We start from the raw sequence: 25,099 nt of genomic DNA on the forward strand, positions 1-25,099 counted from the left end.
TAAAAACGGAACACTGACTTTTCACCTTTTAATTTTGACTTTTTCTAGTCAGTGTGACTGTCAGTGACATAAGATCTTTATTAACTGTAACTGCATTCCTATACAGACAAGTTAGACTTCTGTCACTGCCTTGCTAACACTTGTTTTGATCCTGCCCAAGCATCTAGTTTCTAGTTATGTTCTGACGGCGCTGGTAAACGTGTGTATTTAACATTATTTTAAAGATTACACAGCTTAAACAATAAAAATACTTGTAACATTTTGCATAATAAGACAATAATTTTAAATTCAGCTTCACTGTAGAGAAAAGGTGTTATGTTTGAAGTGTGTGGAGGGGGCGGGTTTAACAGTCAGCAGCAACTGTGTGCTGTTCTACTTTTTCAAGACCACAACGAGCTGCTTTCTGTCTCACTGTGCTGATGTTTTTTTAAAGCGTGGAGTTCATCAAATTCACAAAATGTACAGAGGACTGCTATTTACAATTGGTATGTAATTATTTACTCTGTTGATATTAATGTTTCTAATTAAAGATAACAATTATTTGAGTTTGGGCATGTTTTAAACTCTTATTTATCTGAATCTGAACATGTCTGGGCAAAAGTAGAAACAAGATTATTAAAAAATAATTGATCATATTACTTTGTCACTATGAAATAAAAGTATGTGGTCTAATTTTTTTTTTTTGTTGTTGTTGTTGTTGTTATTTATTTATTTATTTATTTATTTATTTATTTATTTATTTATTTATTTATTTATTTTTTAGTGATATACAGTGTGACCGGGTTCAACATTAAAAAATCTCCCGTGAAGAATTTCACAAATGGCGATCCACTCTTTGGTCAAACCATTATTCAATCAACAGATGGGTTGGTCATTTATAAGAGTTTTAGATCATTCTAGATATATTTGTATTATGTATTATTTACATTTTTTTTTTATAAGATCATTATAAAGAACATTTATTGACATTGTCTGAATTTGTTCTATTCTAGAGTTTTTGTTCCTTCACCAAAACTTGGAAAATTGTTTAGATGCACTCTAGAGAATGAATGCGTTGAAGTAAATTCTGATGGTAAGTTCGTCTTTGTCTTTTCATAATAAAGATTTTTTACTTTGTTAATTTCACAATAATGTTCTCACTGATTTACACAATTACTTTTTTCACTCTAAAAGTCTTATTACATCAATATCTCTTTTGAAGATAAAAAACCTAAAGGCCTGAGACCAGTAGCATCAGTATCTAGTCTGACATCAGGAGAGGAACAACATGTTATGGTATGTATAAAGATCCTTAAATACAGGGATGTTAGATATGGCCGTCAATTGTTTTATACTTAACCTGATTTCACTTACAAAAGGTTGAGCTTTTGAAAGCTAAACCAAACAAGAAGTAAACTGTTTATAATCAGATAGTTTGAGTTTGCACAAGGCTTTGAGTCTGTCACATAGCATTTTCACAGTAAAACCACAGTGTGGTTTCCCCTTTACATACGTGACAGACAGAGATGTATCAGTTCTCCTTCAGAGAACAGGAAATAGTCTTTAAGAGAGCTAGAAAATGTTGGGAAAATAGTTTGTGAAAAGTAAAATTGGACTAGAAGTGTCTGGACAGTACCACAGATATTTCCGGGGAGTTGTATTTGCTTTATTTATTGGGACATTGGGTAATTGTTCAGGATGATGTGACTATCAGGAGGAAGTCAGCAGCATTGTGAGTCAACTGTGATGTCACTCAAAACCATAGGGACAGCACTTCCTCAGTGAAAACAGTATACTCTTAGTTTAGGCTCATTTTGTATTTTTTATTTGTGATTTGAAATATGTTATCATTTAAATAGGACATTAAATAAAATAGGTCAACTTTGTTCGTTTTGTTAGAATGAAAAGATACGGAAATGAAAATGAAAGGGAATGACTTTTGTGAAAGACAAAAATGAAATATTTAGATATGTGTATTTTATTTATTTTTTTCTTATGATGTGTAATCAAATTCGTGTAAAGCAGTCAGCAACTGAGGATTTGAACGGAGATTGCAAACTAGTGGACTCCACTGGAAAATTCATTAAAAAATTTAATCCTGTTGCATTAGGTAAGAATGGATGATTTAATAATAGTATTTCAGATTCAAACAGATAAAATCCTAACCCTTACTTTTCAAAATCTCTTTCATCTCAGTCAACAACAACAACAACAACAACAACAACAACAATCATTATCAAGCTCGATGGATTGGTCAAGGTGAGCCCATCTGAGAGAAAATGAAATAAACTGTTATCTTAGTTTGACTCTTTTAAAGAATCTGATTGCTAATTTACATTTCTATCAATATCTAAGATCAACGGAGAATGAGAAGAGATGCCCAGTCACACAGTGACACAAAAGATAAAGATAAGGATTATGATGGTACTTGTTTAGACTTTAAAATAAATATTATAAATAAAAAATAACATTATACTTCATTATGCCATGCTGATGGTGTTGTACAACAGATACCAAAAAAAAAAGCTATTTAAGATATAATTTCTATACATCTTTTGTAGATGCTGGGACAGAGATTGCTTTTGTGCTGGACGGCTCTGGTAGTATTGACCATGATGACTTTCAGAGAGCTAAAGACTTCATCTACAATGTCATGTCCAATGTTTGGAAAACATGTTTCAATGCAAGTATAAACTAAAGCATTTTATGAAACACTTCTATGGCCATTTTGTTTCTAAGTACAAAAAACTTTGTCTCTCTTTTCTCTTCAGTGTGATTTTGCGATAGTGCAATATGGTCTGGAGATCAGGACCGAGCTCTCACTGCTAGACAGTAAGAATCATGCCAGAGCTTTGCTGAAGGTCAAAGAAATACAGCAACTTGGCATGCTCACAATGACCGCCTCAGCCATCCATCATGTCCTGTGAGTTTACAGATTATGATGTGAAATACTACACATTTTTCATGTTAAGTGTTTGATTGACATGCAGCTCTTTTGTTATTGATACGTTGATGTCATGGTTTCACTGGTTTCATTGGTTGTTTACAGCACAGATATTTTCATCCCTGAGGATGGATCAAAAAATAACTCCAGAAAAATAATAATTGTATTGTCTGATGGGAAAATTTTGGGGAGCCTAATGAAACTTACAGATGTTTTGAACATGCCACAAATGAAAGGTGTCACTCGCTATTCCATAGGAGTAAGTGACCTATTATTACAGCATCATTTTAGATAATAAATCACACTTAAAATGTTTTTAAAAGGTATATCCTCTGTTAGAATTACAATTATACATTACTGTAATTTATTTTAATCTTGAAGACAGGTTTGCCAGTCCAACTAAAACATTCATATCAGCTATTACTCATAGTTTGTTACTGTGTGGTTAATTTTATTACATTAAATTACATTTTATTTAATTTTATTATGGTTTATCAGAATTAATCATAAAACCCAAACACTTGCAGTAACATCATGTTATCTTAAGGTTGGTGAAGGCATTCTGTCTGAACCTGAAGCAATTCAAGAGATGACACAAATAGCGGATCCTGAGAAGTTTTTCAAAGTTTCCAATTATGCCGCATTAGATGACATTCAGTCCTCACTGGAACAAAGTTTAATTGGAGCTAAAGGTAAGAAAGTTTTCATCAAACATTATGCTATATAACAGAGAAAAGCTATTATTTTCTGTTATACACTGGAGAGGTCCCATTCAAAAATCTAATTCGAAAAACTCACAACACAACCAGCAGACTCTAGACAGGTTTAAAGGAGTGTGATATGGCTCTATATCATCATGGCTGTGATTCGGCTATAGACACAAAGCCACAGGTGATCAGAGGCATACTGCCATATCTTTTGTCTTTTTTTTGTGTAGCTGTTTCTGTTTCGTTATTGTTTTTTGTTATGGGAATTTGTAATTTGTAGATAGGGGGGTTGGATTCATTCCTCAAGTCAAGTCATTCATAAGAAGAAACAGTTTGATAGGTCCACTTACAAAAGCAATATCTTTGTCTTATTAGCTTTTATTAGTCATTCATAAGAAGAAACAGTTTGATAGGTCCACTTACAAAAGCAATATCTTTGTCTTATTAGCTTTTATTATTCGATTTGTCTTATTAGCTTTTATTATTATGAGTGTTAATAAAAGTGAGGTGTTGATGTTAGATAATGGTATCAAATAGTGTTTAGGGATTTTTGTTTGATGTTAATATGAATAGTGTTTAAGGGAATTTATTTAAGATACTGCTGTGACATCAGGGGCGTCGAGAGGGGGGGTGGTGGTGGGTGTATAAGACAACATTATAAAGAAAAAAATTGACATAAACTACATGGATTCAGTAAGGGATTGTTGTCAAGGTTGCACTGAATTATCGAAAATGAATGCAATCACAGAGGTGTCAAGGTTGCACTGAATTATCGAAAACTAATGCAATCACAGAGGTGATGTTAGGCAACCATGCAAGATTGCCTTATTAGCTTGCAATTAATTGCTTGAACAAAGAAACAAAATACAAACAACAGAACAAATATAATAAAGAGACAAAGATGAAGTAAACAGTGTTTTAAGTTTAAAATACAGTAACATTCCTTAATACAGAATGTGCATCCTGTTTGTGCAGTTAACACTTGAGTGAAACATTTATATGTATTGTAACTACTAAAGTACTGAATGAAGATAACAAAGATTTGAAATGTTCTTCTGTCACAGTGAATGTGCCACTACCAACAAGATCTTCGAGATTTCTGTCTGCTGTTACAAACGAAATTGACAACGAAAAACTTAACAGCAACAACAACAATAATCATTATCGAGGTGAAGGGATCGATGAAGGTTAGTTTGCTTATAGTTTAGTGTCCTGCCAGCTACCGTGATTATATTCATAGTGAGAGGCAAGAGAAAATAGAAAAAGCTAAATAAACCATTCTTATCATAATAATTAAAACAAAAGATATAAACTACAAATTAAAGACAAATTGTAAAAGGTTTTTTTTTTCTTAAGATTATCTTTGATAGGAATTCTAAAACTAAATCTTGCTTCACTTCATTAAAAACCTTTTCATAAGAATTGAAATGATAAGAGTAGTTAAATCCCCACTGTGCATTAAAATATGCCTCAGAGATATTGGAGCACATCTGGAATTGAAATGAACTGTTGCCTTAGTGTGACTCATTTAAGGAATCTGATTGATAATTTACATCTCTGCCAATATCCACAAGTTAAGCAGAGGATGAGAAGAGACACCCAGTTGGATGGTGACACAAATGCAGATGAAGAAGAGGAGGAGGATGGTACTAATTTTTGTTCAGCGTTTGAAATAAATCAGCATTTATTATGTCATACAGACTTGTGTTATACTACATATGCATAGATCAATGCCTATAAAGAAATCATAATTTCTATAATGATGTTTAAAATCATCTTTCGTAGATCCTGGGACAGAGATTGCTTTTGTGCTGGACGGCTCGGGTAGCATTACACCTGACGACTTTCAGAGAGCTAAAGACTTCATGCACAATGTCATGTCCGACGTTTGGAACACATGTTTCGATGCAAGTATAAACTAAAGCATTTAAATGAGACACATTTATAGCCATTATGTTTTAAAGTACAATTTAAATGGTATATTATATTTGTTTTAAAAAAAAAAACTAAAGCATTTTATGAAACACTTCTATAGCCATTTTGTTTTTTTTTTTATAAGTTTTGTATATTTTTTCTCTGTTTTGTGTGTTTTGTGTATTTGAGTTTGTTCAAGAGATCAAGACCGAGCTCTCACTGCTAGAAAATAAGGACAGTGCCAGCGCTTTGCTAAAGGTCAAAAAAATACAGCAACTTGGCAAGCTCACAAAGACCGCCTCAGCCATCCATCATGTCCTGTGAGTTTATACAGATATGAGTGAAATTTTACACATTTTTCACATTAAGTGTTTGATTGGCATGCAGCTTTGTTGTTATTGATACGTTGATGTCACGGATTCACTGGTTTCATTGGTTGTTTACAGCACAGATATTTTCATCCCTGAGAATGGATCAAAAAAGAACTCCAAAAAGATAATAATTGTATTGTCTGATGGGAAGATTTTGGGAGACCCAATGAAACTTACAGATGTTTTAAACATGCCACAAATGAAAGGTGTCACTCGCTATTCCATAGGAGTAAGTGTCCTGTTTACTGATTATTACACCAGCATTTTAGATAATAAATCACATTTTAAAGGTTTTTATTAGTAGGTCATCATATGCTGGAGTTACATACAGTATACCGATTACTATAATTTATTTTAATCTGTTCTTAAAGACACTTCTAGGTTTGACAGTCCTACTAAAACACTCATATCTGCTATATTACTCATAGTCTGTTATTGTATAGTTAATGATTTTTTATGGTTTAACAAAATAAATCATAAAACCCACACACTTGCAATAACATAATGTTATCTTTAGGTTGGTGAAGGTATTCTGAATGATACTCAAGCAATAAAAGAGATGACACAAATAGCGGATCCTGATAAATTTTATAAGGTTTCCAATTATGCTGCATTAAATGACATTCTGTCATCACTGCAACAAAATTTAACAGGAATTGAAGGTAAGAATGTTTTCATCAAACATTACGTGGAAGGCAGGTTTGTGGATAGTTCCCATGCTAAAATCTGATTGTATGAGCTGATAAACAGCCATTGTAAAATTAAGCCTTGCTGATAATGATAATTTCCGAGGGTTATTGTTTTTACTTAACAGTTCAGTGAACAATAAGTAAATATTGAGTATAACATTTTAAATACAGTATTCCCAGTTACTTTCTATGTAGAACCAGCAGACATTGTTCTAAACAAAGAAAAAGTAGAATCAAGTGTTGTGTCTCCAATTAACACATGCATGGTTTTTTGTGAATGAATCTATGTACTTGAAAGAAGTGAATGATTCAGTAACTCCTCAATAAAAAGCTAATTGTTTAGTTTCCGAATGTTTTAATGAATCAGTAGAGTAAATGAACAATGACTAACTCATGAAGACAAATTCACTTGTTGCCATCTACTCATTTATCAATGTTACGTGCAGAAATAGTCACTGAAATATCCCCACTGACAGTCTGTCAAGGGTGTGCATGGACAATGAAATGACTGTTTTGTAACTGAATATGCAGTATAATATTAATGTGAGTTTTATCGTGTGAAATGAATTTCATGCTATTATCTGACCACTTTGTGTCTCAGACAGTCAGCAAGGTGGAGGATTTCAGTTCCAGCTCGCTGAAGCTGGCTTCAGCTCCCATCTCATGCAGGACGTAAGTAGGATTTTTGGTTTCTGATAACTTTTTTATTTTAGAAACTAATCTTTGTATCAGACACTATTAAGAATGTGCGGCTGTTGGCACCAACTTTTCCCAAGATGATTAATTGATATACTAATTTTTTAGAAACTAATCTTTGTATTTTTGTGTTGTGTGTGTGCGTGTGTGTTTTGTTACTGCCTTGTGTGTGTGTGTGTGTGTGTGTGTGTGTGTGTGTGTGTGTGTAGAATTCATTTCTTTTTGGAGCAGTTGGAGCCTATGGCTGGAGTGGTGGAGTCATTTTGCAATCTGATAAAACCGTGAAATTCTTGAATGACTCTAACAATGGACCCAAATTTTCCTATTTAGGTGAGTGATGGTTGGAAACCAAAAAAGTCCAAGAAAATTGATTTTTAAAGGGGGTTTTGAGGAGGTTTCACATTTATTTGGGTGAGAATTGAAACATCTTTAGAGGAAATGTTGTGAAAACAGTTGATTTTTTTACATATATATTGTACACCTGGATAATTGAAAGTCATCTCAGGTTCATGTTTGTTGAATTACCTTCCTGATCACAGGTTACAGTGTCACTTCTGCTAAAGTAAGACCAAGTAAAACACTCTACATATCTGGTGCACCACGGTATAACTTGACTGGTGGAGTATTTATTTTCAGTGGCTCTGAAAAGTATGTGCTCCAGGGAGATCAGGTATTTGTAGTTAATACTATTACACACTACATTAACACACCCCACTGTTTGCTTTTTGAACATTTTTTAAAGTTTTTTTTTATGTTTGAAAGTCTATGTTATTTGTATGTTATTTGTGGATGACCAGTTTCCACCAAATTGAATAGAGTAATCTTTAAATGGTATGCATTATATGAATTCATAGTAAATATGAAATAAAAAAAATTAATATGTTAAATACATTAATTTAAACCATTTATTACATTAGAAAGGATTGTTTGTTTTTCTTCTGATTGATTTGGAGCTCACAATCAAGCCCCAGTTTATGCATTTGCTGATGTATAATTGTCATAGGTTGGATCTTACTTTGGATCAGTTCTTTGTAGCTTGGACATTGATAGAAATCAATACACAGATTATCTATTAGTTGGAGCTCCACATTTCCATCAAAGTGGGGAAGAAGGCAAAGTGCTAGTGTACAGATTGAATCAGGTAAGATCATACTCTCCTTTCAGCTCTTGGATATATGTGGACAATGGTTTAACATGATTTGTGTCTCATGGGGTTATTTTTAAATCATGCCAAAGGAGGACAGGTTTGAGAGTGTGGCCACGGAGCTGCAGGGTGATACAAAACAGACCTTTGCTAGGTTTGGCGCGGCCATTGCCTCTATAGGAGATATTGATGGACAAAAACAAGTTGGGAACAAGGGAACAAGTTCAGCTCCACTGGAAGCAGATTCTTCTGGAAGCATTTACATTTATATTTGGATTGGATTATGGGATTGGGTTTTGTTTTGTGGGTTTGGGTTTATGTTTTTATTATTTGAGCTTTTTATTTTTTATTTGTTTTTAGTGTTTACATGTTTTGACAGACTAAAGTTTATTTTTATATTCATTATGTTTTATGTATTATATTTATTGTAATATATAACATATATTACATGTAATATTTATTTATTTGTCTGAGAATTGGACATTATCTGAATTATTATAACAATTTTTCATATTAATTATTTATATTTTATTTAAATAAAATGAATGAAATGAAATAAAAAATAATAAAAACAATTAAATCCCATTATAGCATAAATTCTTTCAAAAATAAGTCCGAAAAAACATAATGTGCAAAAAACAATGCAAATAAATAAAGATTTTTTTTTTATGACAGTTATGACCCCATTTCTTTCATAGACACAAAAATGTTGTTTTTTTTTTTTCTAAAAATTTTTTTGTTTTTTTGATTTTTTTTGTTTTTTCTGAGAATTTTTTCATCATATTTTTGTTTGAATGATTGTTGTCTTTTTTGGTGTGTGTGTGTGTTGTGCCTGCTACAGCATCAAATAAGGCCTCCATCTCTGTTGTTGGAAGTCGAGGTGGAGTGCATGTTTTTGAGTGAGTAAAAAAAAAAAATTTTATATTATTAAAGTGGCAAACAATTTTTTACTTTTTGCATATTATATTTCAGTGTACCTTCTGTTTCATTAATGGTTTGGGGAACCTTTTCTTTAGATGTTGTTTAATGTTTATACTTTTTTATTTTTATTTTTTTTTTTTTTTTTTTGAGGGATTTTCCTGTGTTTTTTTTTTAAAACAGGTTTTAAAATTTATTCGGGAATTATTTTTTATTGTTAAAAGGTTAGAGTGAAATACCCGTAACGTACCAGATATGCTTTAATGTGATTAATGAAAAGCTTCAAAGTAAGTATTCTCTTTCAGTTCAGTGAGTATTTTCGATCCAAAACAATCCTCATGATTATTTTAACCACATTCACTTTCTGTCATTTTAAGTTGAACTTCCTATTAAGTACCAAATTGTCTTGGATTCTGATGTAAATAAAAAGCGCCTCACTATTGACGGGAAAGATCACTTAGAAACCACTTTCACCTTGACACCAGACGTAGAGTGTACACCTTTTATCAACACTTAGAAACCACTTTCATCGTTTTGGTACTTCCCACCCCAACCCCCCTGGTTGGTTCTATTTGGTTATTTTTTCCTAACCCACTTGTCAAGTTTTTAAGAAAATAAAACGTTACAAGTGGAACAACCTAAACCTAGTACTACTACTACAAATTGTAAGAAAAATTAACAGTATAAATGTAAAAGCAAATTATTTATTATAAAAATCCTTTGACAGCTATGACTCTTTCTTTAAGATGTTGACTGAGAAGAACTGTGTCTTCCTTGCAGGGATGTTCTGACTGTTTTTCACCTATTAAAATCAAGCTGAATTTTGCACTGGCTCAACAAAAAGAAGACCCTGTACGAATTCTTGATGCATTTACTCTAACAGAGGTTGTACAGGAGGTAAAATATTTTTAAGCATATTCATAACAAACATTCAATCATCTTTCACCATTTGCTCATTACTGTTCAAAAATTTTTGGGTTGGTAAGATTTTTAAAATGTTTAAAAGCAGTGTTTTGTGCTCATCAAGGCTGCATTTATTTGATCAAAAATACAGTAAAAACTAATATTTTAAATAAAATTTCAATTTAAAAATAACTGTTTTCTCTTTAAAAATAGAATTTATTCCTGTGATGTCAAGCTGAATTTTCAGCATCATTCCTCCAGTCTTCAGCTTCACATGATCCTTCAGAAATCATTCTAATATGCTGATTTGTGGAAACCATGATGCTTTTTTTCAGAATTCTTTATAAAAGTCTTTACTGTCACTTTTTATCAATTCAATGCATCCTTGCTGAATGAAAGTTTTTTTTATATATCTTATCCATCATCAAGTCATTATCCATTTTTGTGAAATGTTTCATTAAATGACTTTAAATTTCTGTAATAACATTTAACTTTTTTTTTTTTTCATTTTTAGATTTCTTTTGAAAAAGAATGTAAGACTACAGATTGTAAACCAAGTATTACATTATCTGATTCAAAAATTAGGTATGTACAGATGAAATGTACTCCATTTCGATTTTAAAAGGGACTCATGGGGGCTTTTTCGGCTACATTTATTTAAAAGAAATGTAAAAATATAGTTCTGTGTTTTTTGTAACTAAAATAATTTATATTTCAGTGAAACTTTGATCATTATCGGAGAAACTCAAAGCTTGAATATCAATATCAATCTTACAAACACTGGAGACCCTTCCTATATGACCACCCTGACTTTGACCTTCCCCAGCATACTCAGTCAGAGGGTAAAAACATGACTTCATCTTCAAAAGCCAATTACATCTGCTGTTGATACATTTAGTAGATACATGAAAACCTGGTTTGGTGTCTCATTTACAGAAAATAGAAGGTGCCACCTGTCCTGTGAAGAATGACAATCAAATACAATGTAATCTTCAACACCCTATTTTCAAAAGTGGCACACAGGTATGAATCGGTCACACATCTTTGAAACTTTAGAATTCCGATGTCATTTGCACCTGATGTTTTTCAGTAATGAAAAGTAGGGATGTCCTGAGGTGATCTCAAGGATCGGGATTGGGACCGATCAAGCATTTTTTTAACTGATCGGTATTGCCTCTCCTCAGTCCAATCCATTAGGCAGTCGTGACCTAATGGTTAGAGAGTTGGACTTGTAACCCAATGTTGCTTGGGCACTTTCCCATTGAGAATGGGCAACAGATTTTTATCTGGATACTTTAGATCGGTCATGGGCCCTGTGTCTCACCTGGTTGCCCATTGATGGCAACATTGCTCAAAATGTTGCATCACCTTAAGGTCTATTCTATTGGGACCAATGCACATTTTAGCTTCTGTGTTTAATGTATTTGATGCGCACTTTTGTAACAATCACTTATTTATTCATCTTTACGTTTCTTTATCTGCCGTCAGACTAGCTGAGCATGCTGTTGTCATAATGCGTTGCTCGTGGGTTGCGTCATGATTCGGGACTTGACACTGACAATCTGACACTGCTACGCTGTGTCCGCGCTGCATGCTTTTTCTAGACTTACCCTCCACATTTTTGCAATTATTCTGCTTACTGTACATATAAAATACAAGATCTTTATTTCAGTAGTCCCATATTCATAATTGTGACCACATTTATATATAATTGTATACATCTGCCAATGTCTACAGTGTGTGAATTTATATACACATTTTACCCTCTGCACAACTCTGATTTTAAGAACTATAATGTACTTGAACTTTGCACCAAACACACATTCCTGTAGGAATATACAAGTATCAGATCAGGACTCAGTATCGGCAGATACTCATTATTCAATGACTTGGATCTGATCGGGGGCACATCGGGACATCCCTAATGAAAAGTATTTTTTATCTTCCAGACCAACCTTTTCATCTCATGGCAGCTCAGTGACACCAAATCTGAGCTGAAGAATTATGGGATTACTGCTAATCTAACCAGGTATGAGAGCTACTTTTCCAAACTTTTTATATAATGAAAAGAATTTGGTGAAGAAACTATTTTTACTCAGAAATTGCTAGTAAAGTTCACAATTAATTACAGAGAAACGTCACACATTTAATGTGAAAATGTGAAATTTTGAAGTACTTTCTCGTAAAATGTGCTTCAGTAATCTTTTTATTAAATATGTTTTATTTACAAATTTTTTACAGTGTATACATTTTCAGCTTCTTATTTTTAAATGTGCATTTTTTTTAAATATTTTCTCTGGTTTTAGTCAGAATCTTGGCTTTGAAATTCTGGACACTAAAATATATGAATTTTCTGTGATGCATTCCCTACCAATCCAGCTAACTGGGTAAGTGAAAAAACAACTTAAGTATTTCACATGAAACCTCTTGATTTTGTAATATTTAAACATACAGTATTTATGATTATTACTATCATTATTTATTTTTCAACAACAGCACAGCCATCCCAAACAGACTCCGTATTGAAGAGGGGCAAAAAGTAGAAAATCAAAAAATGCAGTTTATATTTCAGGTACAGTATTTAAAAATCTAATCTCACAAAATATTTATGCCATACATTAAATATATTCTCCTGTATTCTGATTTAGTTTGAAGGTGAAAATAAGTATGGTGCTACAATCAAAGTAGTTGTAAACATAATAAAGGACACCTTCAAAACGGATTTGGAAATCATTAACGTCAAACCACAAGAGGTATCACATGAAATGAAATATTTATGAAATAAAAAGTGACAATAAACAGCACGAAAGCTTTCAAACTAACATTTATTGCTCATTTTGTATTAGGAGTGTGTTTTTCCGAAAAATACCAAAGTGGAGGTAAGATATTACCTTAAAACAATGACCATGCTTTCAAAAAACGTTGAATAAAAGTCGTTTAAATAAATATATATATTTTATATTTTTGTGCATTTAGGGAAACTGTATCATCACATGTAACATGACAAAGCTGCAGAAAATCATCATTGATGCCAATGTTTTGATACATGATGTTCAGGTATAGTTATATAATTCAGGCATACTGATAATCATATGCATCAATGAACTGTTTATCCAATACTTCTTTTCAAACTAATAGGAAAAATCAGACAAGATCACTGCCGTAGGAACATACAGCTTTGATGAGAGCATCTATGCTGCGAAGCATACTTCAAGAACCATTCCGGTGAGCGACAGTTCTTTCAGGCATGCAAACATGTCATCACGTATTTAGTTACTGATAGATTTAATCATGCCATGCAGGTGGAGGTGATAATTACGAAGCTGCAAGTGACGACATCTATAGGTCCCATCATTGGAGGATCCATAGGAGGATTTCTGCTCCTTTTCATCATCATCATCGTTCTCATTAAGGTAAAACAATCACTTCCTCTCTGTCTCCACATTTGATGTTACAAGGAAGATCAAGTCAAGTGCATTGCATTTTGGGATACTGTATTCCTTGCAGGAACATGTAATTGTGTACTGCACATTTTGGTGAATATAGCTGGTCATTTGAGTATTTTATGCTTACAATCTGCATTCTGTGCATACTATATACCAAAGAAATAGTGAAAGTTGTAAGGTTGTATGGTTCTATGCTATTTCAAAAATATCTCTGCATGCACTGACTCTATGTGATCTCATTTTCAGTGTGGCTTTTTCCGTCGCCGCCATAAAGTGGACCAAGCACAGAGTCCAAACTGAAGACTGGCAAAGCCCAGAAGGGACCATATATTACCATATATCTTGCTTAAGTTTGCGTCAAAAAAATGTACTATTAAGAAGCAGCTTTTTAAGGATTTATTGAATTTTATATTGTATATATTGTGATTTAGAATATTACATCTATGGCAAGACACATCTGTAAACCAGTTTTGTTGCATGTAAAAAGGTAGCCTGTTTTCGTGGTTAGTTTTATCTGGGCTGTGTTCAGCCCCAACAAAACGGTGCAAAATGTTTTTTAAACAGAAACGGTGGTGCGTTGAACACCCTGTTCTGATAACACAAGAGTTGCAACTATGGCAGCTGAGAAGGCCATGATTTGTTTCTTTTTGAAGAATTTACGGAGCCTGATGAAATCGGTATAAATATGTGTTTAAAGGGATACTCCACCCCAAAATGAAAATTGTCATTAATCACTTACCCCCATATCATTCCAAACATATCATTTGATTTGTGTGATGTTTTTAATTTTGTTTAGGTGGTTTGTTTTTTTAGTAATGATTAATTTTGTTGTGGTGTTTCAGTTTAATTACTTGAAATTCAGAATTAAAAGAGAACATCCCAATCGAGTGAAGGGATTTGTGGAAACTGTGGTTCCTTATTATTGTGATCCAACATTTGCGTTTTCAGGTGAAGGATAATCCACTTCTTACCTCCGAGACTGTGTTATGATCTATATGACCTTATTATTTTTATTGTGAGTATTAGGCTTATCACTATTGCTGATCACTGTTGTTGTGCTATGATATTGTAATATTTACTATTATATAATCAGAGGAGTATAGAAAAGTGTATGCATGTGTCACTCCACAATACAATAGCAAAATATATAAATATGTATAGTATTTTTGTTACATTATTAATCAGTGTCTAGCACACCTTCCTAAGGAAAGGATCTGGACCAGAAGACATTGCAATTACTAAATGATATTTAAACAGACTTAAAAAAGTTCCAGATCTATACGTGTGCTCTTATTATTTCAGTTATTTTGCCTTTAATGTGAATAAACATGTGCAAACAATATACTTGCTCTTGTGAATTTATGTTGATGTTAATAAAATTGTGCGAGCAGTCTCTTTAAAATGCGTGGTTTATACACACGTTGCTGCTGATGGGGGCTGACATTTTTGACACACACAGCAACCAAACAAGAGAAAACATATCTCAAACCCCTTTGCACACCATTTCCAGGAAACATGTCATTCAAACCGGAAACCGTAGCAAAACATTGTGCAGCTTGAGCTTGAACTTGCCATGATTTGACAACTTGAGATGATTTCCCAACCTGGCCAAGTTCATGATTAACAAGCTGACTCGCAGTGCTGATAACTTCTCAATCTCTTTATAAAACCAAATAAACATACCAGCTGACTTGCCCAGGTTGGGAGACCAGAAGAGACATCATACACCAGGGTTATTCAAATCTGGCCCTGGAGGGCCAATGCGGTGCAGAGTTTGGCTCCAACCCTAGTCAAACACACCTGAGCATGCTAATCAATGTTTTTGGGATCATTAGAAAATCACAGGCAGGTGACTTTGATCAGGGTTGGAGCCAAACTCTGCACGGCAAGATTTGAATAACCCTGTCATACACTTTTGACTCTGCTGATTAAGTCTTTTAACTAGGGGTTAATCACCTCCACGTGGTGTACACACACACACATAAACAGTCACACACACATACACGTGGTCATGTGATATGCTCTTGCACGGTGCTCTCACATGTCTGGCTATGTTTAGTCTCGCATCTGTCTAACGTTGCTGAATGTCACAGCTTGATGTGTGGAAATAAATGGCCACCCAGCAAAGATTTTTTTAAACGAATTGGAGCTTTTCAATAAATCAGTTGAAACGGTTCGCTCACAAATCGGACTGAAATATGTCAGGGAGTCTCGAGTCGACAGAATCGACTCTTCTGGACAAGTCTGGTAATCCGTTTGATTCATCACATGACTCGTCCTTCAACCGAGAGCCGAACTCTCTTTCGGTCAACCGAGGAAGTTGAATCAATTTTATTTAGGAGTTTATGTATTGTTATGTAGTGATTTTTGTTTTAAGTATTGTTTTTAAGCCAAAAATTTGCAACCAAATTTCCTAATTATTTTATTTTTATATTTTTTCATTTATTTATATTCTTATTGAGTGAACCATGTTCATTCATTTAATACCTGAATGGATGGAATGCTACAGATAAACAGTAATGTAAATATTTTACAATTGACTTCTTTATTAACAGGGTGGTTTTATTAAATATTTTTAATAACATTTACTAACGCAAAAAAAATGCAAAAATCTGCTATATTTTGTATAATGTATAGGTTCTAAATAGATATGTTTTCATGAGCTGGATCGTATTTGCATGACGTAAAAGAAGAACTGGGTCGATTTTTCAAGTTCTTTGAAACGAACCGCTCGAGAGAATACATTCGCAGAAATGAATCAGAAGTCCCGTCACCAGTTCTAATACCGAACCAAATCTCGCGAGAACGGACGAGGGGATAAGTTAAGGAAACACGGCGATGTCTAATTTGTTAAAGGTAAGAAACACTTAAGCTCGTAGCCTCCAAACTCTCCATAAACAGTCACACCTATCACCTCCAAATGATTATGTTGTGCCTTTGTGATTTAGCGGCTTGCTCGGATTCGGACGTGAACGTCCATTGAGTTTAGAAGAGAGTCTGTGTTTAGCTAGCAGGCTCTGAGCTAGCTGAGATTAATAAAGCCAGTAATCACAATAATACTGGACTGCATGCAGACGAGTTGAAGTCATGATTCACTCCAGTGGGTGTTGACCTTCGCTGTTATGTTGTTTATAAATATATATGATAAAGGGACCTGTTCCTGATGACAGTTAGCAGGCTTGTTGTTAGCTTGGCCAATGATTAAATGACTCTTGAGTGTAACAGCTGAGCTAATGGTATTTAATGTGAATGTGTGCCGTTACTGTTAAGAGTTACATGTTGTAGTAAGTCGAGAAAAGATGCACATGTCATGTCGCTAGTGTCAGATATTATAAGTACTTGAAATATGTCAAGAAATCATTCAGGGAGTATGAATAAAGAGTAGAGGCATTCCATTTGTATAGATGAAGTTTGATTTTATGCAGTTAAATACAGTGGCTTTGACTCGAAACCCAGTGAGCTGCCTACCTAGACAACGATTTGGGCATCATAGATGTGTTCAAATGCAGCAGGGATGTCCAAGATGCTGTCTAGTTAGGCAGATCTGTAACAATTAAGTCATAAGCTTTTATTAAAAACCTTTCTGTCTTTTGAGGATTTGCTGTTACTTGCCATCTGTCTGTTGTGGACTTGAAATTTTAAACATAGACTTGTTTTTCTTGCTAAAACTAATTAGCTAGCATTGATTCATCTTGAATGCGTATAATGAAATACATTTTTTTTTTACACTTTTTGAGTAATTGGAAGTTCTACAGCAATAAAATATTCTGTTCACAAGTGATATTTACCTTTATTTTTATTTTTAATTTTTTTTTTTGCCATTATATCTCATAATTAATTTCAAGCTCTTCACTGTCTCCTTGGTAAACAAGTACAATATATATATATATATATTTTATTTTTAATTTTTTTTTTTGCCATTTGTCTCCTTGGTAAACAAGTACAATATATATATTTTTTTATTTTTTTTATTTTGGAAATTAATCCACAGTTGAGGCGTGGTTGTTATCTGTTAATTAAATAATTAGAATTATTTTAAATTTTTTTAAAAATATTTTTAATAAGATGCATTTTCATATTTTATGATTGAAAGTTTAGGTCTGGATAAAACAAGGACTATACTTTTCAAATGCTTTTTATTATGAATGTTGAAAGAAATAAAACCAAAGAAATAAATAAAATTAAATAAAAATTACAAAAAACAATACAAAAATTCTGTTAAGTTTTAATATGTTTAATTTAAAGAAAAAACAACTCCCAAGACACAAGTTTCTTAGAGACATTAGAGGTAAAAGAAACTTACAGTAAATACTTTGAGAAGCATTTCCAACCAGGCTGCTGATTTTCTGGCCATGTTTAGACAGAGAGGTCTGGTTCATTGTGTTATATGTGAATGCACTCACGGTCTTTTTCTCTAACTGTCTGTGTCCTCTTCCATGTCCTTTTGCTTAGAACAAGGGTTCCCTCCAGTTTGAGGACAAGTGGGATCTTATGCGCCCCATTGTCCTTAAGTTGCTTCGCCAAGAGTCTGTAACGAAGCAACAGTGGTTTGATCTTTTCTCGTAAGACCCTGTGAATTCAGATCTTTATATCCTGCACATTAACTTCAGTCTGAACGCTCAGTCTGTCTTCCTGTTCTCTTCGGTTCCCACAGAGATGTTCATGCAGTTTGTCTATGGGATGACAAAGGACCAGCAAAGATCCACCAGGCCCTCAAGGAGGACATCTTAGATTTTATCAAACAAGCTCAAGCGGTAAGAGAGGTTCAGGATTAAGCCACCTGTTGATGTTCTTCAGCGGAATCGTGTCTCATTCTTGAACGTTGGTGTTTAGCGAGTGCTCAGTCACCAAGATGACACGGCGCTCCTCAAGGCTTACATCGTGGAGTGGAGGAAGTTCTTCACGCAGTGTGACAATTCTGCCCAAGCCGTTCTGCCAGCTGGAGATCACCCTGATGGGCAAACAGGGCAGCAACAAGAAGTCCAATGTGGAGGACAGCATTGTTAGGAAGGTGAGCGGGATAAAAGCGGGATTTCTAGGTTGATTTCCTAGAATGGGATTCATCGGGTTGTTCTGCTTTTTATCTTCTCAAAGCTGATGCTGGATACTTGGAACGAATCTATATTCTCCAACATCAAGAATAGACTGCAAGACAGTGCGATGAAATTGGTCCACGCTGAACGGTTGGGAGAAGCTTTCGACTCGCAGTTGGTCATCGGGGTCAGAGAGTCGTATGGTGAGCTTCACTCCAGGTTTTTTTTTATTGGCTCGAGTGAATCTTTTTATTCGTGAAAACTGAAAAGCATCTCTTTCTCAGTGAACCTGTGCTCCAATCCTGATGATAAGCTGCAGATCTACAGGGATAACTTTGAGAAAGCCTACCTAGACTCCACAGAGAGGTTCTACAGGACCCAGGCGCCATCCTACCTGCAGCAGAACGGAGTACAAAACTACATGAAATATGTACGGCCTGCCAGACATCAGATTTAAGATACATGATCTTCAAGCAATCAGACTGGATCAGATTGCATAGCTGAGAGGAGAGTTATTCTAACACTCTGCATTTGTGTTTGCTGCCATATGTGACCCTGGACCACAAAACCAGTCATAAGGGTCGAAATTAAGGGTTGAGATTTATCTGAAAGCTGAATAAATAAGCTTTCCATTGATGTATGGTTTGTTATGATTTGAAATTTTTTGGCCGAGATACAACTATTTAAATATCTGGAATCTGAAGGTGCAAAAAAATCTAAATATTGAGCAAATTGTCTTTAAAGTTGTCCAAATGAAGTTCTTAGCAATGCATATTACTAATCAAAAATTACGTTTTAATATATTTACAGTAGGAACTTTACTAAATATCTTCATGGAACATGGTCTTTACTTAATATCCTAATGATTTTTGGCATAAAAGAAAAATCTATAATTTTGACCCATACAATGTATTTATTTTATGCTATTGCTACAAATATACCCCAGAGACTTGAGACTGGTTTTGTGGTCCAGGGTCACATATATTCTCACGTCCCTGTTTACAGGCAGACGCTAAATTAAGAGAAGAGGAGAAACGTGCACTACGATATTTAGAGACAAGACGTGAATGTAACTCTGTACAAGCAGTGAGTATATGCTTGGGTTTTAAATGATGATACATTGTGTGTAGAAATAAGGCAGTGAATTGAGCAATTTTCCATTAAATAGGGCATAGGTCATTAAAATATTTGTAAAAATATTCAAAGTGATATTACTTTTAAGTTATTCAATGTTTAATATTTAATTTAAAATGAAACCAGGTGTGTGAGTCTAAAATTGTGGCTTTGTTGTTTTCCTCAGCTTATGGAATGTTGTGTGAATGCACTGGTGACATCATTTTAAAGAAAAACTATCTTGGCTGAATGTCCAGGCATGATCAAACGAAATGAGACTGACAGTGAGTATGAGACTACTTTGAAATCTTATATTAGATAGATATTTAAAATGACCATTTTAGGCTTTATATACACTACCCTTCCAAATTTAGGGGTCCTTAGGATGTTTTTTTTTTTTTTAAGATTCATGTACTGTATGTACAGCATGCTTTGTGGGGTTTTTTTTTTTTATGATGTTGTGAGGTTTAAAATAGACCGATTAAAATAGCTGTCTTGAATTTGAATATATTTCAAATATTATTTTTTATGTAATGCAAAGCTGAATTTTCAGCATCATTACTCCAGTCCTCAGTGTCACATGTTCCTTCAGAAATCACTCTTATATGCTGATTTGCTGCTCAAGAGTAATCTGAAAACATGTGCTGTTTCATATTTTTGTGGAAATTGATACTTTTTTTTTTTGATGATTAGGAAGTTCACAGGAACTGCATTTATTTGAAATAGAAATCTTTTGTAAACATTAGAAATGTCTTTACTGTCTCTTTTGATCAATTTAATGCGTTCTTTCTGAATAAAAGCATCCATTTCTTTCATCCCAAATACTTAATGGCCCCATGCTTTTGAATGGTCCTGTGCTTTCCACAAAAATAGACTTTGCGTACTATGTAGCTGTACAATATCTCTAAATATAATCTTTTATAACTCTGCGAACTCTTCTTCCACAGAGCTGCACCTCATGTTCTCTCTCATGGATAAAGTGCCCAATGGGATTGAACCCATGCTGAAAGACTTGGAGGAGCACATCATCAGTGCTGGACTGGCAGACATGGTGGCCACTGCCGAGACCATCACAACTGTGAGCACAACATTTGCAGAATTATTATACACTTTGTGAGCTTTATGAATTTTAGAGCATTAGCTGGCTCTTGTTATTCTTGTTATATATAAATAAAGGATAACTGTTGATAAGATTAATATGTGATTAAGGGTCCTGGTTTTACTTGATTTATTCCCAACTGGGTGTTGACGTTTGTGCTGATGTTTCTCCTCAGGACTCGGAGAAGTATGTGGAGCAGCTCCTGACTCTGTTCAATCGATTTAGTAAATTAGTGAAGGAAGCGTTCCAGGATGATCCTCGGTTCCTTACAGCCAGAGACAAAGTGAGCATACCGCCCTTTCCATAATCATTCTCAGTTTCGTACAGTTCGTACAGTAAGTAGCCTGCATGACTAGATCACACCGCAGATGGTTACTAGAGATCTGTGATGGCACAGGGATACAGTGGAAGGTTATATAACAATAACTCAACTTGAAATGCTGTTGATTTGACTGGAAAATGAATAGAGTCGTTTATTATTTTGAATGAATGAAGTTTTTGTATCTCACATACCTTTTTAAATGATGTTTAACATATAGTTTTGAATTTCCCCACAGGCGTACAAAGCAGTTGTGAATGATGCCACAATATTTAAGTTGGAGCTGCCAATGAAACAGAAGGGGTGAGTAACGGCTGTGTCTGGGCTTCTGTTGACAGTCCGTTGAAGTGAGATGCACAGAATAACTTTCTTTCTGCTTAACTGATAAACACATTTACAGGCAACTCAGAAGCTAGGAGAAAGTATGGAGAGATTGATTACGATGGTCAAAAGAGAGAGAGATATATCAGATTTGCTGTCACTCCCTCAGCTGTTGTATTAGAAATACTCTTGAAGCAGAATAAACCAGATTTCTATAATTTAATGCCAAGGAAATATAACACAAAGTGTATTGTTATAAATGTACATTACATTTTTAAAAAGTGGAAAGAATAAGAAAACATTAGATTTACAAAATTAATTGTGGAAATGCGTCTTCACTCTTTGTAAGTGAGGAGTTTTATTTTAGTATCAATGAGATAATAATATAGTTTTTATTAATATTTTGAATTGGTTTTTATTTTTTTGTTTACATCTTAATTTTAGTATTTTTGTGCTTTTTTTGTCATATTTCATTTTGTTCTGTCATTTTTATTTTGTCTGTATGATTTGTTATTTCTGTATGGTTTTCATTTTCCATTTTTATTTCAGTTCATTTTTATTTTAGTTTTAGTTATTTTAGTACATCTCCATAAACTAAATGAAAATGAGACAAGCTGATGTGGCAACTATCTGAAATAAAATAAGCTGTTTTTTTTTTTATATTTTATTTAAGTTGAAGTTTATTCTATTTCCAGTAACAAAAATTATTTATGGTCTCAGTATTAAATATAATCATCCTGCTGTATTGTATCAACTTGAATCAGGTTGTGTTTGATGTTTTTAATGCAGAGTGGGGCCTAAAAACACAACCAGAATCAAAGTGTCCAGAGCTGCTGGCTAACTATTGTGACATGCTGCTAAGAAAGACGCCACTCAGCAAAAAGCTGACCTCAGAGGAGATCGAGCTCAAACTGAAGGGAAGTGGTGAGGGGCTCTTGTAAAAAGTACATGTTGTTGACTCAGTGCTTGTGTTGTTGTCCTCAAGTGTTTTGAAATCTTTTTTTTTTCCTATAGCTACTTGTGCTAAAATACGTCCAGAATAAGGATGTGTTCATGAGGTACCACAAAGCCCACCTGACCAGACGTCTCATCCTGGACATCTCAGCGGACAGTGAGATTGAGAGAGAACATTGTCGAGTGGCTCAGGGTAAGAATAAAAGAGAAATAAGCGTGCCTGAAAAATTCAATTTGAGTGGTTTATACTCAAATGGCTTACTGTTTGCTTCATTCTGATGTGTTTCAGGAAGTTGGGATGCCTGCTGACTATGTGAACAAGCTAGCTAGAATGTTCCAGGACATCAAAGTGTCCGAAGATCTTAACCAGGTTTTCAAGGAAGTGCACAAACACAACAAGCTGGCTTTACCAGGTGACTTACAAGCCCATTTGTCTCTCAATATATGCATTTACACTACCTTTGAAAGAAATTGATATTTATATTCAGCAAGGATGCATTAAATATATCAGAAGTGGTCTCTTTCACACTCCTTCGGTTACCCAGCGGACTCTGTGAACATAAAGATCTTGAATGCTGGAGCGTGGTCACGCAGCTCAGAGAAAGTGTTTGTGTCTCTGCCCACCGAGCTAGAAGACCTCATTCCTGAAGTGGAAGACTTCTATAAGAAGAACCACAGCGGCCGCAAACTCCACTGGCACCACCTCATGTCCAATGGCATTGTGGGTTTATTTTATGCACTAAGTTTAGTGCTTAGTAGCGATTTGAAGTAGCTTGCATCTAATCAGGCTGTGTGCTCTCCGGTAGATCACTTTCAAGAATGAAGTAGGGCAGTACGACCTGGAGGTCACGACCTTTCAGCTGGCTGTACTTTTTGCCTGGAACCAAAGACCACGAGAGAAGATCAGTTTTGAGAACCTGAAACTTGCCACTGAGCTGCCTGATGCTGAACTGAGACGAACTCTCTGGGTAGGATTATGAGTGGATATGTCGCATTTTTATTCCATTAGATATTTATGATATTTCTGCTGTACTGTAGGGTTGTCAAAAGTACAGACTTTGACATTTAAAAAAATGTGACAGTACCTGAATTTCGATCGCTGTTGAGCGGATTCTTAAACTCTTAAATTTTTTTTTTATATATATATATATATTTTCCCTCTCTTTTTGTACAGTCTCTCGTTGCCTTCCCAAAGCTCAAACGCCAAGTGCTGTTATATGAACCTCAAGTGAGCTCTCCCAAAGACTTTACAGACAGTACATTGTTTTTCGTTAACCAGGAATTCTCCTTGATGTAAGAACATGTCCTCTCCTGCTTGCTCTTTCATTTACTTAGAAATTGTCCTTTTATTTGGAAATAATCATCATAATATCTTTGTTTCTCCTCAGAAAAAACACCAAGGTTCAAAAGAGGGGGAAAATAAACCTAATTGGCCGACTGCAGCTGACGACTGAGCGAATGAGAGAAGAGGAGAACGAAGGCATCGTCCAGCTTAGAATATTAAGAACACAGGTGTGAAACATCAAAAAACATTACTAGTCCTCTTTTTTTTTTTTTTTATTGAACACTAGTCACTAGTATACGTCCCAAAAGTTTATCCAAACTTTACTTTCAGTTTTTTATGCGAATACTTAGTGGTATGCTTACAGCCTAATGTGTAGCCTTTCAAAAATTACTCCATTTAATCGTAGACTGTGTGTGTGAACAGAGGCTTTTGACACTCCAGAAAGTTCCCTTGTTCAGCGTCTGCGCTAATTCTCTACAGAAGTTATGCCAAAAACAGTAAAGACTGTAAAAAATGTGACCTGCTAAATAGTTAACAATAAATTCCCTTACTTGTGAAAAACTGTAATAAATCTTATCAGGATATTTAAGTAATTTTACTGTGAAATACTGTTTATTTTTACAGTGTACTTTGGACTTAATGCGTTTGTTTCTTTTGCTGCAACATTTCAGGAGGCCATCATTCAGATCATGAAGATGCGCAAGAAGATCACAAACGCTCAGCTGCAGACCGAGCTGGTGGAGATCCTGAAGAACATGTTCCTCCCTCAGAAGAAAATGATCAAGGGAACAGATCGAGTGGCTCATTGAGCACAAGTACATCAAGAGAGACGAAACGGACATTAACCTTTTCATCTACATGGCAAATAACGCAGAAACGACTCCGGAGATGATCCGTGACCGTGACGAGGAGGACGGCGTACCTGTCGAGGATCAGCAGCGGGGGAGGGATGGGGATGTCTCGAAGATACTGGTCTGAGAGAAGTAGTCATGAGCTTGTTTTTAATGACAGACAGTCACACATCAGATAAAAAATGTATTTAAAAAAAATAAATAAATCCCTGCCTTACCTTACAGTGAAGACACATGGGATAGGAGATATAAAAAAATTGGAAAAATGACAAAAGGATTCTATTTTTGCCATTGGTAGTCAGTATGCATGGTGGGCGGTTTGCCTTTTGTATGTGTACATCTCCAGCAGCATGCGGTCAGTGGGAATGTCACATTCATCCCAGGACTTGTTTGTGTGTGCCGTGCTACGAGTG

The 25,099-nt window shown here is 34.6% G+C and overlaps 1 protein-coding gene and 1 pseudogene across 1 annotated transcript; both read left to right on the forward strand.

The window, feature by feature from the left end:
- Positions 1–330: 330 nt before the first annotated feature.
- LOC109053128 (integrin alpha-E-like) lies at positions 331–14,380 on the forward strand. The gene is made up of 29 exons (XM_042755452.1): positions 331–485; positions 764–866; positions 993–1,072; positions 1,202–1,275; positions 1,978–2,089; positions 2,176–2,238; positions 2,335–2,403; positions 2,541–2,662; positions 2,751–2,902; positions 5,991–6,144; positions 6,433–6,577; positions 7,206–7,276; positions 7,510–7,630; positions 7,840–7,970; positions 8,304–8,441; positions 8,537–8,647; positions 10,143–10,259; positions 10,780–10,850; positions 10,984–11,107; positions 11,202–11,288; positions 12,215–12,294; positions 12,572–12,652; positions 12,762–12,837; positions 12,914–13,018; positions 13,112–13,144; positions 13,242–13,322; positions 13,404–13,490; positions 13,568–13,678; positions 13,958–14,380. Exons 1-29 carry the CDS (start codon positions 458–460, stop codon positions 14,009–14,011), a joined length of 2,781 nt encoding a protein of 926 aa, XP_042611386.1. The 5' UTR covers positions 331–457; the 3' UTR covers positions 14,012–14,380.
- A 1,338-nt stretch (positions 14,381–15,718) lies between these two features.
- On the forward strand, positions 15,719–24,813 carry LOC109053129 (annotated as a pseudogene).
- The last annotated feature ends 286 nt before the right edge of the window (positions 24,814–25,099 follow it).

Source organism: Cyprinus carpio, unplaced genomic scaffold (genome assembly GCF_018340385.1).
Source record: "Cyprinus carpio isolate SPL01 unplaced genomic scaffold, ASM1834038v1 S000006701, whole genome shotgun sequence".
Classification (NCBI taxonomy): domain Eukaryota; kingdom Metazoa; phylum Chordata; class Actinopteri; order Cypriniformes; family Cyprinidae; genus Cyprinus; species Cyprinus carpio.